Below are 13,942 nucleotides of genomic sequence, written 5' to 3'. Positions count from 1 at the left end.
TACGGTTATCAGGTGTTTGAAGACTAAAAATAGGGTGTATATAGAAAAAAAAAATTTATTAGGCAATAAATTACCAAAATGTTTGAAGTGGCAGCCATGAAATGCAATGGTATCTTTAGGTATTTAATTTTAAAGTTAGGATACACATTGTGAAAAGAAAATGCTAGAGATGCTTGCTTTCTACACCTGTATATCATAAGAAAATGTACACCTTTGGGTTTGTTTTGTAAGAATAGCCCCTTGAAGGTTAACCAGGATCCCACAATTTTCACGTAATGTGGATTGGGCTATGCTGTCCTGTCTTTTAGTTTTATTATTTTGTTTGTCTTTTTAGTGGACATTAAAAGATCCACAGCAGTTTTTCAGTGAGGATTGGTTGTTGGTAAGGGCTATAATTAAGGAAAGTATTTTGCTCTGTACAAGACTGAAAATTTAAAGTTGTAACCACTTCTGGTTAACGTTTTATGGAGGCAGGAAGTCAATCATGTAAAAGTGCCAAATTGTGATTTCTGTCAGAGGCCTTTGTATTTGTAGTGTGTTCTAAACCTTGAGCCCCTTTTGCACAGAAGACAAAAGTGCATGATGTATACAGTAATGTATATTCAAAGATGAAATGCTGAATGTCCGAGGGTATATCCTGTATCAGTACCGTATGTTTACATTTGTAACAAATAATTATTCTCAGATAAGTACAACAAAAAAAAAATACCTTGTGCCAGTTTTAATGTTGATTGCTTCATTTGAGCACAAAACTATGCATCTAGTTATAGGTAATTACTAAAGTAGTAGGGACGCCAGTACACTTAGGGTGCTCCTGACCAACGAACAACCAAAAAGTGCTGCAGAAGACACAAGAAGTCTCCCCCAGCCTCATAATGTAACAGGTGGTTTGGATTTATAAGACACGTTTAAATATTTTATTTTAAAAAATAAGACGAGCTTAAAAAAAATAACAATTTCCTACTGGTACTTTTTTTAAAGTGTCATTTGTACCTTTTTTGCACGACAGAGCTGTAAATTGATTATGCCATCTGAATGTGTGAGTGTGTCTGTCTGCTCCCGGTATAATGCACTGTAACGTTGATGCATGTCAACTGTCATAACGAAACCTATATTGGGTTAAAAGAGTGGATCAGCTTAAGCTCTTAAGTCCTTCACCCTACTTTTCTCGTTGTCTTTATTTTGAGCTTCTATTTATGAAAACCTACAGTATATTTGTACAGGGAAAAAAATCATTTTGCATCTAATGTTGTGGTCTAAACTTTGATGGCACTCCTGCATGAAAGCAATAAACTATTTTGAATGAAAGGTGAGCTTCTTCTCCTAATACACAGCACTTTGATTTCCTGCTGTAGATTCTTTTTGAATTTTTAGATTTGACTCTAAAGTTCGCACCAGCACAAAGAATTCAAATGTAGGTTGTGAAATGTAGATTCAGGAAACGGTGAAAGATACTGGGTTACCTTTTGTTATATTATCAGCAGTGAAATGCAACCAAATCCAGAGAGCTCCACGGAGGTGTATATAGTAAGTGGGTGGAGCTTTGTGCTGTCAAATATTTACCTAGGAGAGTAGCTGAGTTAGAGCAGGATAAGATCCGGGTCTTGGTGCTTCTGTTTCACTGCAGCAAGATTATTGCTTGGGCAATGGATTTTCATACACTGTACAAATATATCTATCAGCTTTGCCTCACGATGCAGGTAGGAGAAGGTTTGCCTTCATCAATAATTCACTAATACACTGGTTCCTTCTTGTGTAGTCTTCTCAGGAAAATGTATGCTTGTCTTCTGTCACATACAGGTTGTTTGGGGTTTAGATGAGGTGAAAATCCTGAATCCTCCAGAGGAGGCTTTGCCAGACCATCTTTTGCAAGTACTCTACTCTTGTGATGAACCTGCTACAGTACAGCTGGACTGTGTTGTATCCTTTGAAACTGGCACCATAAGCACATTTCTGCTAAGACAGTGGAACTGTGTCCCAGGTGTCAATAAAATAAGGACTGTGAAGCTGAATCTGCCAGACTGGTTGGTGTATCAACCTGATGGGATTGTTCCAGACTCTCAGTGGGTGCTGAGTTGTATCCTTCGAGCCTCAGTCAGACACACTGGATATGATGATACTGAGAAGTCTGTCAGAGCTCAACATGTGGCAAATTTGAAACCTAAGCCCTACTTAAGTCGACGTGTCAAACAACATCAGCTCTGTATTGCCTGGGGCACACAAATGCTCCAGCTAACTAAACAGTTTATCCAGAAACAGTGTGCCTTGGAACAAGGTGAGGTTGGAGAAGTACGAGTAAAAGTTAACTCTATATGAAGTTAAAGTGAAGCTATGAAAAAAAAACATTCTCTCACCGTATTTGACAGCAATATTCTGTGAATCTTAAAGATTTCAGAGAAAGATGAAAAAACTCACACAGTCCTCGTTTTTTAAACTTTGCAATAACCATGCTAAATTGTAGGCTTCCAAATTTCATTTAGAAACGCTTCATTTGCTGTCTTCAATCTATGCTTCAACTGGAGAAAGCTTTGGTATCACAAAGACACTGAATCCCCACAGGAATGAGGTTCTGGAGTATTTACGTGTTAAAGCCATCTCTTTCCCATGGTATGATAGACTGTTTACAGTATATCTGCTAGTTTTCCATTCTGTCATTGAAGTTACCATTTAAGGTCATTTAAACAAGTCTTTTTTTATGGGGGGGTTTCTAGGTGTACGCTTTCCATCTGGATATTTGTAACCAGACACTGCCAGGAAGCCTTGTGTGGCGTGTTTCATCATATAAATTCCCAAAATAGTTATATCACACCAGCAATACTCCTCACAAAGTCAGGTATAGTTAATTTTTCTTACATATTCTATATATCGCATTATCTTGACTTCCATAAGGCTCATCTTCATTCACATTAAACACAGGTCACCTACACATCCAGATGAATGGAGAGTCTCAGGAATCCTCTGCATTTCTCTCTTCATTCAAGGTCCCTTTAAATGTGTGGTGCAATCTTATTGTGATGGTGCAAGGTAGAACAGTAAGTAGTCTTTTGTTGACACAGCATACCGTTTATCATGCACATCATCATCATAATGAAAAAAACATGCTCATTGTCATTGCATCTCAGGTGGCTGTCAATAGGGTATGCTTGGATAACAACCAGAGAACAGTTAAAACTTCTGAATATATGTAAGTCTATTTCTAATGTGACATCATGATTCAGTTTTTACCCAGAGGAAGAAAATGCATTTGAGGTGTACTATAACACTATGTGCTCTTCTGCTGTATAACATGCTTTACAGGTTTAGATTTATTATCATGTTTGATGACACAGAGGGATATTTTGTGATTGGAGGAGGGAAGTATATACCAGGAGTGAAAGGCTATTTTGGACCAGTGATATACCACCGGAACCGAATAGTGTCTGACATTATGGTACTTCTAGTAATACTGTACTTACTTAATACTTGTAGCTACATCCAACTCAACTGTTCACTGTGTTCAAGTCTGATTATATCTTTCTTTTTCAGTCTGAGTTTTATGTTCCAGATGTTATACAGAATTTAAATCTCACCAGGTGGCTGCAGACTTGTGAAGAATTTAGCTTTGACATGAATGTCAAGATCAGTGGCTATTCAATCAAGATCCAGCAGAGGACAGAAGCCGGTAATACCAGCAGTAGGGTTTACTTACACTAGATGGTGCAAAAAATAACTTTTCAAATAATGACACTGTGAGTAATGTGTTTGTGCTGCTTTTCTTCAGAAACTTGCTCTCATGCTTTCCATAAGTGGGTGGTAAAACACAGACAAACATCAAATCCACAGTGTGCATCGTGGGAAGCAGCTGCTCCTCGCAGAAGACATGCCGCTAAACTGGCCAAATTATTAGTTTTAAAACATGGTGAGAGATGAAGTATAATATTTTCAATTGCCAGGGCATTTTAAAATATAATGCGGTCTGAATTAATGATGCTTTTCTGCAGTTGTAATAGCTGCTGTTTTGGATTCTGCATGTCATTAAACACATTAAAGTTCAATTTGTTCCTTGCAGAAGGAAGAGCAGTTGGCCTGCATGATTTGGGCAGAGCACTATACTCCTTATCACTCCATAAGCTGGGCAAAGCGAGAAGCACGGAAGTGGTCAGCAAAGTATTATCACTGCTTCTCCAAGCTGGCTGTCTAGCTGATACCCGAGCTCTGCACATGTCATCTGTGCTCTACAGTACTGGCCCAGGAGTCCAGAAAGAGCCTTTTAAGGTCTGTTTTATCAGGTCATTTATAGTTTAATTAGTTATTTGTTTTTTAAAAGCTTTTTTTCAATATATTCTCACATGTTTAAATGTATGATGCAGGCTTGGCTCCTTGGCCTGCTGGGTGCCCAAAAGGGTGATCGATTGGCATTGCTGCATCTTGGGCACCTGCACCACCTTGGACTGCATGGTCAGCCCAAGGATCATGATCTGGCCTATGCCTATTATGCTAACATTGCTCAACAGACAACTATAGACCGTCACAATCCCTCACCACAGCAGGTTTGGAAACCATTGTTTTTTTCTATATAAATAATTTTTTTATACAATGTATGACCTGCTTTACCAATACATTTAGATTACTTTTTATCATGGCTACAGTTTTTCGATTTCTGTCCTCAATAAATGTATCTTTGTTTCTTCAGTTCATAAAAAAGCAGCAGTATAATGAAAGCGGAATTATTACAGTGATCAAAATTAGTTAACATTTAATTTAAAGCAAATTTATTTTTGAACCTTAGCATTTGTCTCCTCTTTTTTTTTCTCCTTTTTAGACAACAGTTGAGGCTATTTTTGTGAACGATGAAAAGATGTTGAATATCCAGACCAATGAAAACCACCACATCTTTCAATGGCTCAAACATCAGGCCCGGAGGGGAGCAACTGAGGCTGAGGTAGTCTACTGACTTTGTTGTTGCCCTTTTGTTTCAAGTATGCTTCTCACATTTCATCAAGCCAAAGACTGAGTTAACAGGTTTGTCACAAGACTAACTGCTGATATAACTGTTGGTATAATTGTTCTTCCACAAAGACAAAAGCAGAAGTAAAATCACTGATGTTCATTAGCAAGAACTACAGAGGCTACAGAGGTGGAGCATGGGCAAAGGAAACTCTGCTGGTGTTGATCTGCATCACTTTTTTTTTTAAAAACTCGACTCCTGGGGGGATTTCAACATTTAGATTTTAGTAATACTTTGAAAATTTTCTTACAGCAAGCTATTGCCCGCATGCTATTCTGGGGCCAGCAAGGAGTGACTCCAAACATCCTGAAGGCTGTGAGACACTATGAAAGGGGAGCTGTCCAGTGGGAGGATCCAGTGTCAATGTATGACTATGGGATAGTACTTCTGCAGGTCAGATTTGTGTTTGATATGCAATATGGAACAACATTGACAAATATCTTAATCTAAAGCATTTTCCTTCCACCTGTGTTAACATTTAGTCACATCTACTTGTAATATATGAATGTTTCTCTCTGTAGGGACATGGAGTGGAAAAGAACATTCCAAAAGCTGTCACATTCCTAAAGAAAGCAATGGATAAGGTGGCTAAATGTTAAAAACTTCTTTATGATGTATTTGTTATCTATGCTGTAACATCTGGAGTCCACTTTAAGTTTGCATCTCATTCTGGTTCTCAAAATAATCGGTCCTACAGGGTCATGTTCCTGCAATAAATGCCTTGGCTTGGTACTATGAGCACTTTGAGAAGGACTACAAACAGGCCATACAGCTATGGGAACAGGCCGATCTCCTCATGTGTCCAGAAGCAGCTTTCAATCTTGGTGTGATTTACTCACAGGGCCTTTATCCAGGAAAACCTGCCAACCAGGTAAGCTCAACCGTAACATCATCATCCACTGTAACGTATATTTCATGGGTCCTGTAAGTGGTAATAACAAATATATCTTATAATATAACAAATTTATCTGTCCTACAGTATATAGCCTATAAGTACTATCTGAAGTCTGCAGAGAGAGGAAATATCAGGGGAGGGATTCTGATTGCTGACATTTGGACCACTGGGATGCCTGGCTTTGTCAACAGACATCCATCCGACGCCGTTTTGTCAGCAACTTACTTTTTTATTTATTTTAATTCACATGCATTTCTATTTGTCTCTTAACCAGAATGTATTCTTAACTTACTGCAGGTGGGTAAAGTGGGCAGCGGAGCACAACGGATACTTGGGCAGCATCTTACACAAAGCTTTGGATGCCTATCTCAAGAACGACGTGTAAAGTCTTTCTCTAGTCACAGTTGCCAAAATCCTGATCAGATCACTAGAATGCAATTACAGCTATTTCATCTTCTGACTTCGCTACAGGTTCACATCACTATTATATTACATGATGGCTGCTGAAGCAGGATATGCAGTTGCACAGTTTAATGTGGCGTACCTGTGTGAACAAAATTCGGTAAGTAACAGAAATGTAAATCTGAAATGTGCCTCTATTAGCCTAAATGTTATTGTCACTTTCCTGCTTACTTCAGCTCTCCCTCTTTATTTACTACTTTTATGTCAATAGGGAGGTTTTCTGGATCCTGATTATGCATCAGACTGTATGTGGAGATATTACAACATTACGATCCAAAGTCAAAATCCTAACACTTATGGTAAGTCACTAACTTTAAATGCAACAGAACAGTTGCAGACTTGTGCACTTACTATACCTGATTTGATCTCGAAATCTGTTTTCGCCCCAGCTTTTATTAGGATGGGCGACTTGTTTTACGAGAGGCATGGTAACAGGCAGAAAAACTTGTTTTCTGCAGCACAGATGTACACACTGGCAGCACTAAGGAACAATCCCCAGGTTTACCTGCTTTTACATTACACCTTTGCTATGTTTTTGTATATATTGTGTGCGTTTGTTTATGTTTTAGTAAGTCATACCTGTCATTTTCCACAGGGATGGTATAATTTAGGTGTCCTTGGTGAAGAAGGTTACAAGCTGCCACTGTCTATACTGATTAAACTTGGCATCTCAGAGTTATACCTGGCAGACAAGGAATTGCTTCTAAATGCCCTGTACAAAAGGTTTGTTTGAATACTGTCTGTATTAAAAATGCAGCTTACTGCACGTACGTATATGCAACAAAAAAATCTATATTTCTTTCCAAAAGATGCAGAGACTCGGAAGATGCAGACTCATTCTTTCCTTGCAGCCTTGCCCTCTTCAGTGTATACGTACAGACATTTCAAAAGCACTATAGCGCTGCTATTAAGGTAAGTGTAATATCCATATCTACAACAAATCAGTGACCAGCATAAGATTTAACAACCCAAAATTAGGTTCAAACACAATATGTCATAACTGAAGTACTCAGTGTCTTTAAATTATCATTCTTTGTGTAGCCTGTAACATGTTTCTATCATTATACAATATAATGACATTCACACTGATAAGAAGTCATCAAATTTTAAAACTTGAAAATATTAAAATCTAAATCTATTAGGTAATGTGGTGTAGTATAATATTTATCTATCAAATTAATATTAATACTGCTTCAATCTGAATTTTGTGTTCCTGTTCCTTTTATTTCCCACAGTTCTGCACTGCTCTTGCTGTGGTTGCAGCTCCAACAGTGTTTTTAATCATCCGTGGTATGTTCAGGAGACGCTTGTCTCTCCACTAGAACCAAGGTTGTTGTGACACTTGCCTGCAAACAAACTGAAGGACTATGTGGAAAAATCAACCTTCATTAGCACAGAAACACCACAGTAGTTTACCTATTGGTTACTTGGGACAACTGTACGGAGCAAAGCTGACATAAAAATGAATGTATTTTTTGTATATGTCTGTGTCTGTAATCTGTTTACTGCTGTTAAAAAGACTCGCTTTTATTTTATTTTTTAATTGAATAAATCATAAAGATTGCTGTTTCCTCTGTTGATTATTTCATCTTGGTTCATTTGTGAGTGAATGACCAGATGGTCAGATGGTCAACTCCACCATCACCACTTTATACTGCATCATGAGAAACACATATCTTATAGTTCAAAATTAATATTTGGATTTATATAAAGTAAACAAACTAAACACATTTGTTTAAAAGCAGTAATAATATCCACAGCCCTGCCACTTTCTGGTTTAAATGTAATATTATATGTATGTACACTCAACAAAAATATAAACGCAACACCTTTGTTACTGCTCCCATTCCCCATGGGATGGACGTAGAGACCTAAAATTCATTCCAGATACACAATATAACCATCCCTCCCAAACAGTGGTCACAAATCAGTCCAAATGTGTGGTAGTGGGCACATCTGCTATATTGAGATAATCCATCCCACCTCACAGGTGTGCCACATCAGGATGCTGATCTGACATCATGAGTAGTGCACAGGTGTACCTCAGACTGCCCACAACAAAAGGCCACCCTGGAATGTGCAGTTTTGTCTCACAGCAAAATGCCACAGATGCCACAAGCAATGAGGGAGCGTGCAATTGGCATGCTGACAGCAGGAATGTCAACCAGATCTGTCGCCCGTGCATTGAATGTTCATTTCTCAACCATAAGCCGTCTCCACAGGCGTTTCAGAGAATATGGCAGCACATCCAACCGGCCTCACAACCGCAGACCTCGTGTAACCACACCAGCCCAGGACCTCCACATCCAGTAGGTTCACCTCCAAGATCGTCTGAGACCAGCCACCCAGACAGCTGCTGGAACAATTGGTTTGCACAACCAAACAATTTCTGCACAAACTGTCAGAAACCGTCTCAGGGACGCTCAACTGCATGCCCGTCTTCCTCATCGGGGTCTTGACCTGACTCCAGCTCGTCGCCGTAACAGACTTGTGTGGGCAAATGCTCACATTCGATGGCGTCTGGCACGTTGGAGAGGTGTGCGCTTCACGGATGAATCATGGTTCACATTGTTCAGGGCAGATGGCAGCTGAGAATGTCCCAGTTCTTGCATGGCCAGCATACTCACCGGACATGTCACCCATTGAGCATGTTCGGGATGTGCTTGACCGGCGTATACGACAGCGTGTACCAGTTCCCACGAATATCCAACAACCTCGCACAGCCATTGAAGTGGAGTGGACCAACATTCCACAGGCCACAATTGACAATCTGATAGACTCCATGCGACGATGTGTTGCACTGCATGAGGCAAATGGTGGTCACACCAGATACTGACCGGTTCTGGGTCCCCAGACCCCCAATAGCGCAAAAAACTGCACATTCCAGGGTGGCCTTTTGTTGTGGGCAGTCTGAGGTACACCTGTGCACTACTCATGATGTCAGATCAGCATCCTGATGTGGCACACCTGTGAGGTGGGATGGATTATCTCAATATAGCAGATGTGCCCACTACCACACATTTGGACTGATTTGTGACCACTGTTTGGGAGGGATGGTCATATTGTGTATCTGGAATGAATTTTAGGTCTCTACGTCCATCCCATGGGGAATGGGAGCAGTAACAAAGGTGTTGCGTTTATATTTTTGTTGAGTGTATGTGTGTGTATATATACAGTAACACAATGCTGCTTACAAACAGAAAACAATCCAGAGAATTTCTATAGCAATTCATATTCTAATAATCAGAGTTAAACAAGTAGTCACTGACAACTCTCCTCACAACAAATTAGTTCAGCCACATCTTAATTCCCCTGGTTCTATTTTGGGGAATAATTTGGCATTTGTTGGGGGGGGGGGGGGGGGGGGGGGTGATGATGGTATGACAAATGTTTAGTTAATTAATTTTACGATAACATTGCATCCTTTGATATTGAAATATAAAAAGAAAATTGTATTTTTTTTAATTTTTCATCGCTCAAAATAAGCGTCACACTCGCAGAAGCCGGTATACCCGCCGAAACGCCGTGCATTTATCGAGACTTTCAACCCCAGATAGGCCAATTATGGATCTTCGGATCCACATTATGTCAGCAGCTGTTCTCCACCGTGAACTATGTTAAAAACAAACACCGCTCACGCCTCATAGATGATAGCTTACAGTCCTGCGTAAAGATGAAAGTGACTTCGTACAGCCCCGATTTGCAGACGCTGTGCGCAGAGGTTCAGGAGCAGAAGTTCCATTGAAAACATATCACGGCAGACCCGCTGCTTTTCAGCATCTCTTTATTGACCACTTTTCATACACGGTTGCTGCACGCATACAGCCGGCTATAGTTTTTCAGCTCACAGCCCGACAACACAACAGCAGAGAGAGCACAGACTTTAAGGCGGCGAGGCGTGATTGCGGGTGCCGCTCAGGTGCGTCCGACTCCCATGCAGCGGAGCTGCAGACCACGCCCCGCCACACACATTAACCAGGTAAAATACATATTTAGGCAGAATTTTGCAAATATCTATTTTTCATTTTTTAGCAGCATAGTGCTTCTTTTCCAATTACTTTTTAAAAGTCAGGTCAAGGCTCCAAAAGCCCAAAGGCGATATAAGGGGGGCGGCTCACAACAGTTTTTGTTTGCTACATGGATCATTTTAGTTCAGCTGGGTGTCTTTCCTTTTGTTATATTTCTTTAAGAGTTCAAAATGTGTTAATTACATAAATAAAATATAATTTTCTCATTAGCACTTCATGGATTTAATAAGCAACACACTTTAGTTGTTCACACAAAACATAAAGGTAAAAACAATATATACAGTGTTGTCTTCATTTTTTTTCTCTCACTTGTTATTTATTCAAATGTCTTTGATGTGAATTTTTCCCTCGCTGTCTTTATTTCCTTCTTTTTTTTTTTCTTTTTTCTTTTTTTTTTTTTTTTTTAGTGTTATCTTCATTTTAGACGTCAAAAATTTTTTGGGGCTCCCAGTGTTTTCTTCTGCGTGGAAACCGGGTCCAAATGGCTCTTTGGGTGTTAAAGGTTGCAGACCCCTGGGCTAAGGGATTTGACTGGACAGGCTGAGCCATGTTGTTTTAAGCTAGCATTACCAAAAGTTAGCCAATGTCATTGGCTACTCTTAGCTCCAGAAACAAAGGAATCTTTTTCCCCCTTTTTTACCCACATTGCAAAGCATAATAACATTATGACTGTTGCAATGTCGAACCTGTTGAATTAATTATTGGATAGGTCAATGCAAGCTTTTTCAGTTAGTTTTTTTTAGCTACATTTTTATAGTATTTCTCCAGCTAAGTGCAAGAAAACTTACATTTAAACCGGGTTAAAATAGACTTGAAAAAACAACAGAATTGTCTTAACTCTTCATTGGATGGATTCAACAAAGTGGTGGAAACATTGCTCGGAGATTTTGGTCCTTGTTGAAATGATAGCATTACACAATTACTGCATATTTGTCATCTACATAATTGTGATGCCACCACATCCCAAAGGTGCTCTATTAGACTGAGCCCTGGTAACTGTAGAGGCAATTTGAGTACAGTGAAAGTAGTACCTACCATATAAATGTTACAGCCTTTAAAAAGACTCATCAGCTTTTTTCCAATCGTCTGTTGTCCAGTTTTGGTGAATCTGTGTGAATTGTAGCCACTCCTGTAAGCCATCAGCTTTAAGGTTTGACAAGTTGTGTGTTCAGAGATGTTCTACATTTGTTGTAGCAAGTGGTTGCTTAAGTTTCTGGTACCTCCCTGTCACCTTGAAACAGTCTGGCTATACTTCTGTGAACCCCTGCATCAACAATTCAGAGATCCATCCAACATCCAGAGGAGCTGCCATTCACTGGATGGTTTTTCTTTTTCGGACCGTTCTCTGTTAACATTAGAGATGATTGTGTGATATAATCCGGTCATTTTGACCGTGTCTACATGACTACACTGAGTTGCAGACATGTAATTGGCTCACAAAATATTTGTGTTGACAAACATTTGAACAAGTGCACCTAATAAAGTGCCTGATAATATAGTGTCTGTATTTGTGCATCATAGGCAAATACCCCAACTAAGTACAATAATTTGACAGCATGAAAACAAAAAGTAACAATTATTTATTCACTCATGAATGTACACTGAATGTACCTTAAATTTCAGTTGAAATGCCGCTTCGTGGTGTTGGAGTTTTTTTTTTTCATTTACTGGTGATGGAGGCTATGACTAATGTACCTATTGGACAGCAGCTTGCAGTCAGCAGGGAGACTGACCTTCAGCCTCCAGACCTGGATTCAAGTCCGTGCATCAGCTTATGTTTTTGAGAAAGTTCCAAAATTCTTAAAACCTGGAGCGTTTCTATTATCCAGGTGACCTCTGTTCTTACCACAGTGCTGAAAAGGGCAATGACGTGGTTACAGAGGGTTGACAAATTAATGTCATCACCTCACTGATAATGACGTGAACCCTAAAGTAATACATCAGAATTACAAACACTGCCAAAATGGTTGGTTAAATTACAGGAGCCTGTCTGTCAGTTTAATATATGTCTCAAATTCCCAATACTACCCTGAACAATAGCTGTATTATACTGTGTGAGACATTAACCTCTCCAATTGAGCTGTGTAACAGACAGAGGCAGAATGGGTAGTTGGACAAGTGCTTTTGAAATGTAGAGATGGATTTTGTGCTGTGTATTGCTTACATTATAAGAGAGTGGTGAGTTCTGTACTTATATTAGTGATGATAACTATTTTGGCATGATTTGATAAACCTCTAAATGGTGAACTGCCTGTTATCATTTTTAATTTATTCTAATTTTACTGGGTCTAGTAATTTAACGGTTGACATATATGCCAGTAACAAAGAGAAATATACATGAGAAAAGCCAGTGATGTCTGAATAGTTGGTCTCACTTGTTCTTCCACTATTTTTTGCTGCTCTGATATATTACCACTATTTCACGGCCATTTTTATCTTGCTTCTTTTGATTTAGGACAGGGACTGTTATACAAAGCATATCTGTTTTTGTTCCCCTTACTGTGACTTTAATATGTTTTCAATTACTTTGTACAAAGAGAGGTTATAGGGTACGCTGTCCAAGCTTCAATAAGGTTCTGCAATCATTGTAATTTAAGTGCACCATAGCCAGGCTTGTGATTTGAAGCTCAAAAGCTGAAATGTGGAGAGAAGTTGAATAGAAAAGGAAACGCCAGCACTTGGGGAATTTGAAATCAAATTAGTGTAACTCTGCAGCTTTTACTTTGTGCATGCTGGTTTACAATGAATGCAGCTCCTGACAATCTACATGATCAATGCAATCTGTCTCGCTTTTTCTTTTCTTCTTTTTCCCATCCACTGGTTTTGATCTCCTTTTTCTCTTTTTTTCATTTTTCCCATCTGTTTCTCTCCCTCTGTGTTTGCAGAGGTTATTTGGCTGGTGCAAGGAAAGAGAGCTGTGGCAGTTGAGTGTGTACAGATAAGGCGAAGGGAAGAAAGTCATTCAGGCGGTGAGCTTCACTCATTTGTGGGATATACAACTGAAAGGCTACACAGAGGTGCAGACACTGTGAAGGTACTGTGTTTGTTAGTGTGTGTATGTGGTTGTGTGTCTATTGTATTTGGGGACGAGTGTAAAGTAGTACTAACTGCAGCACTTGTGGGCATTTTTAATCATTTCTTGTTTGCAGCACTGAAGACTTTTAGTTGGATTGAAGCTTTCCTTTTCAGAGACTTAAAAAGTTAGTTTTAAGTTCAAAGGAACATGTGTGGTATTTGTCAACTGTCATTATTTTTTAAGCTAAGTCTCCACATAACTGTCTTCAAGGATATCTGCTGTCTTTTCATTTTGGGTCTTCAGCTAAAAAGCTGTCTTTTCACTTTTGGTTAATATTCTGTTATTTAATCTTACTCTTACAAGTTAGGGTTATTATGGAACATTGGTATACCGAAGCTATAGTACTGTGTGCTCAGTATAATTAACTATAGCCTTGAAATATTTTATTTCCTTTAAAAATGCGATTCTGGACTAAAATCATATTATTGTATTATTTATTCATTTTTCCTATTTCTGCTCAAATCTTAAGCAAAATAGTGATATGTTTATGAGTC

General features: G+C 39.0%; 1 protein-coding gene across 1 annotated transcript; it reads left to right on the top strand.

Moving 5' to 3' along the window:
- The first annotated feature begins 1,459 nt into the window (after nt 1-1,459).
- On the top strand, nt 1,460-7,914 carry LOC146560071 (protein sel-1 homolog 3). The gene is made up of 23 exons (XM_085243907.1): nt 1,460-1,700; nt 1,801-2,275; nt 2,481-2,607; nt 2,712-2,833; nt 2,917-3,032; nt 3,123-3,184; nt 3,298-3,430; nt 3,526-3,661; nt 3,761-3,898; nt 4,049-4,254; nt 4,350-4,529; nt 4,802-4,921; nt 5,240-5,380; nt 5,509-5,571; nt 5,685-5,858; nt 5,967-6,094; nt 6,180-6,263; nt 6,354-6,444; nt 6,556-6,643; nt 6,734-6,843; nt 6,940-7,067; nt 7,154-7,256; nt 7,580-7,914. The coding sequence occupies exons 1-23, from the start codon at nt 1,647-1,649 to the stop codon at nt 7,664-7,666; spliced, it is 3,066 nt and encodes a 1,021-aa protein (XP_085100033.1). The 5' UTR covers nt 1,460-1,646; the 3' UTR covers nt 7,667-7,914.
- Nucleotides 7,915-13,942: the final 6,028 nt, after the last annotated feature.

This window comes from Mchenga conophoros, linkage group LG14 (assembly GCF_057382185.1).
Source record: "Mchenga conophoros isolate Kocher_MC1m ecotype Shallow Benthic linkage group LG14, M_conophoros_male_GT1.1, whole genome shotgun sequence".
Classification (NCBI taxonomy): domain Eukaryota; kingdom Metazoa; phylum Chordata; class Actinopteri; order Cichliformes; family Cichlidae; genus Mchenga; species Mchenga conophoros.
The sequence above is the reverse complement of the archived record's forward strand: the minus strand, read 5'-3'. Positions and strand labels throughout refer to the sequence as shown.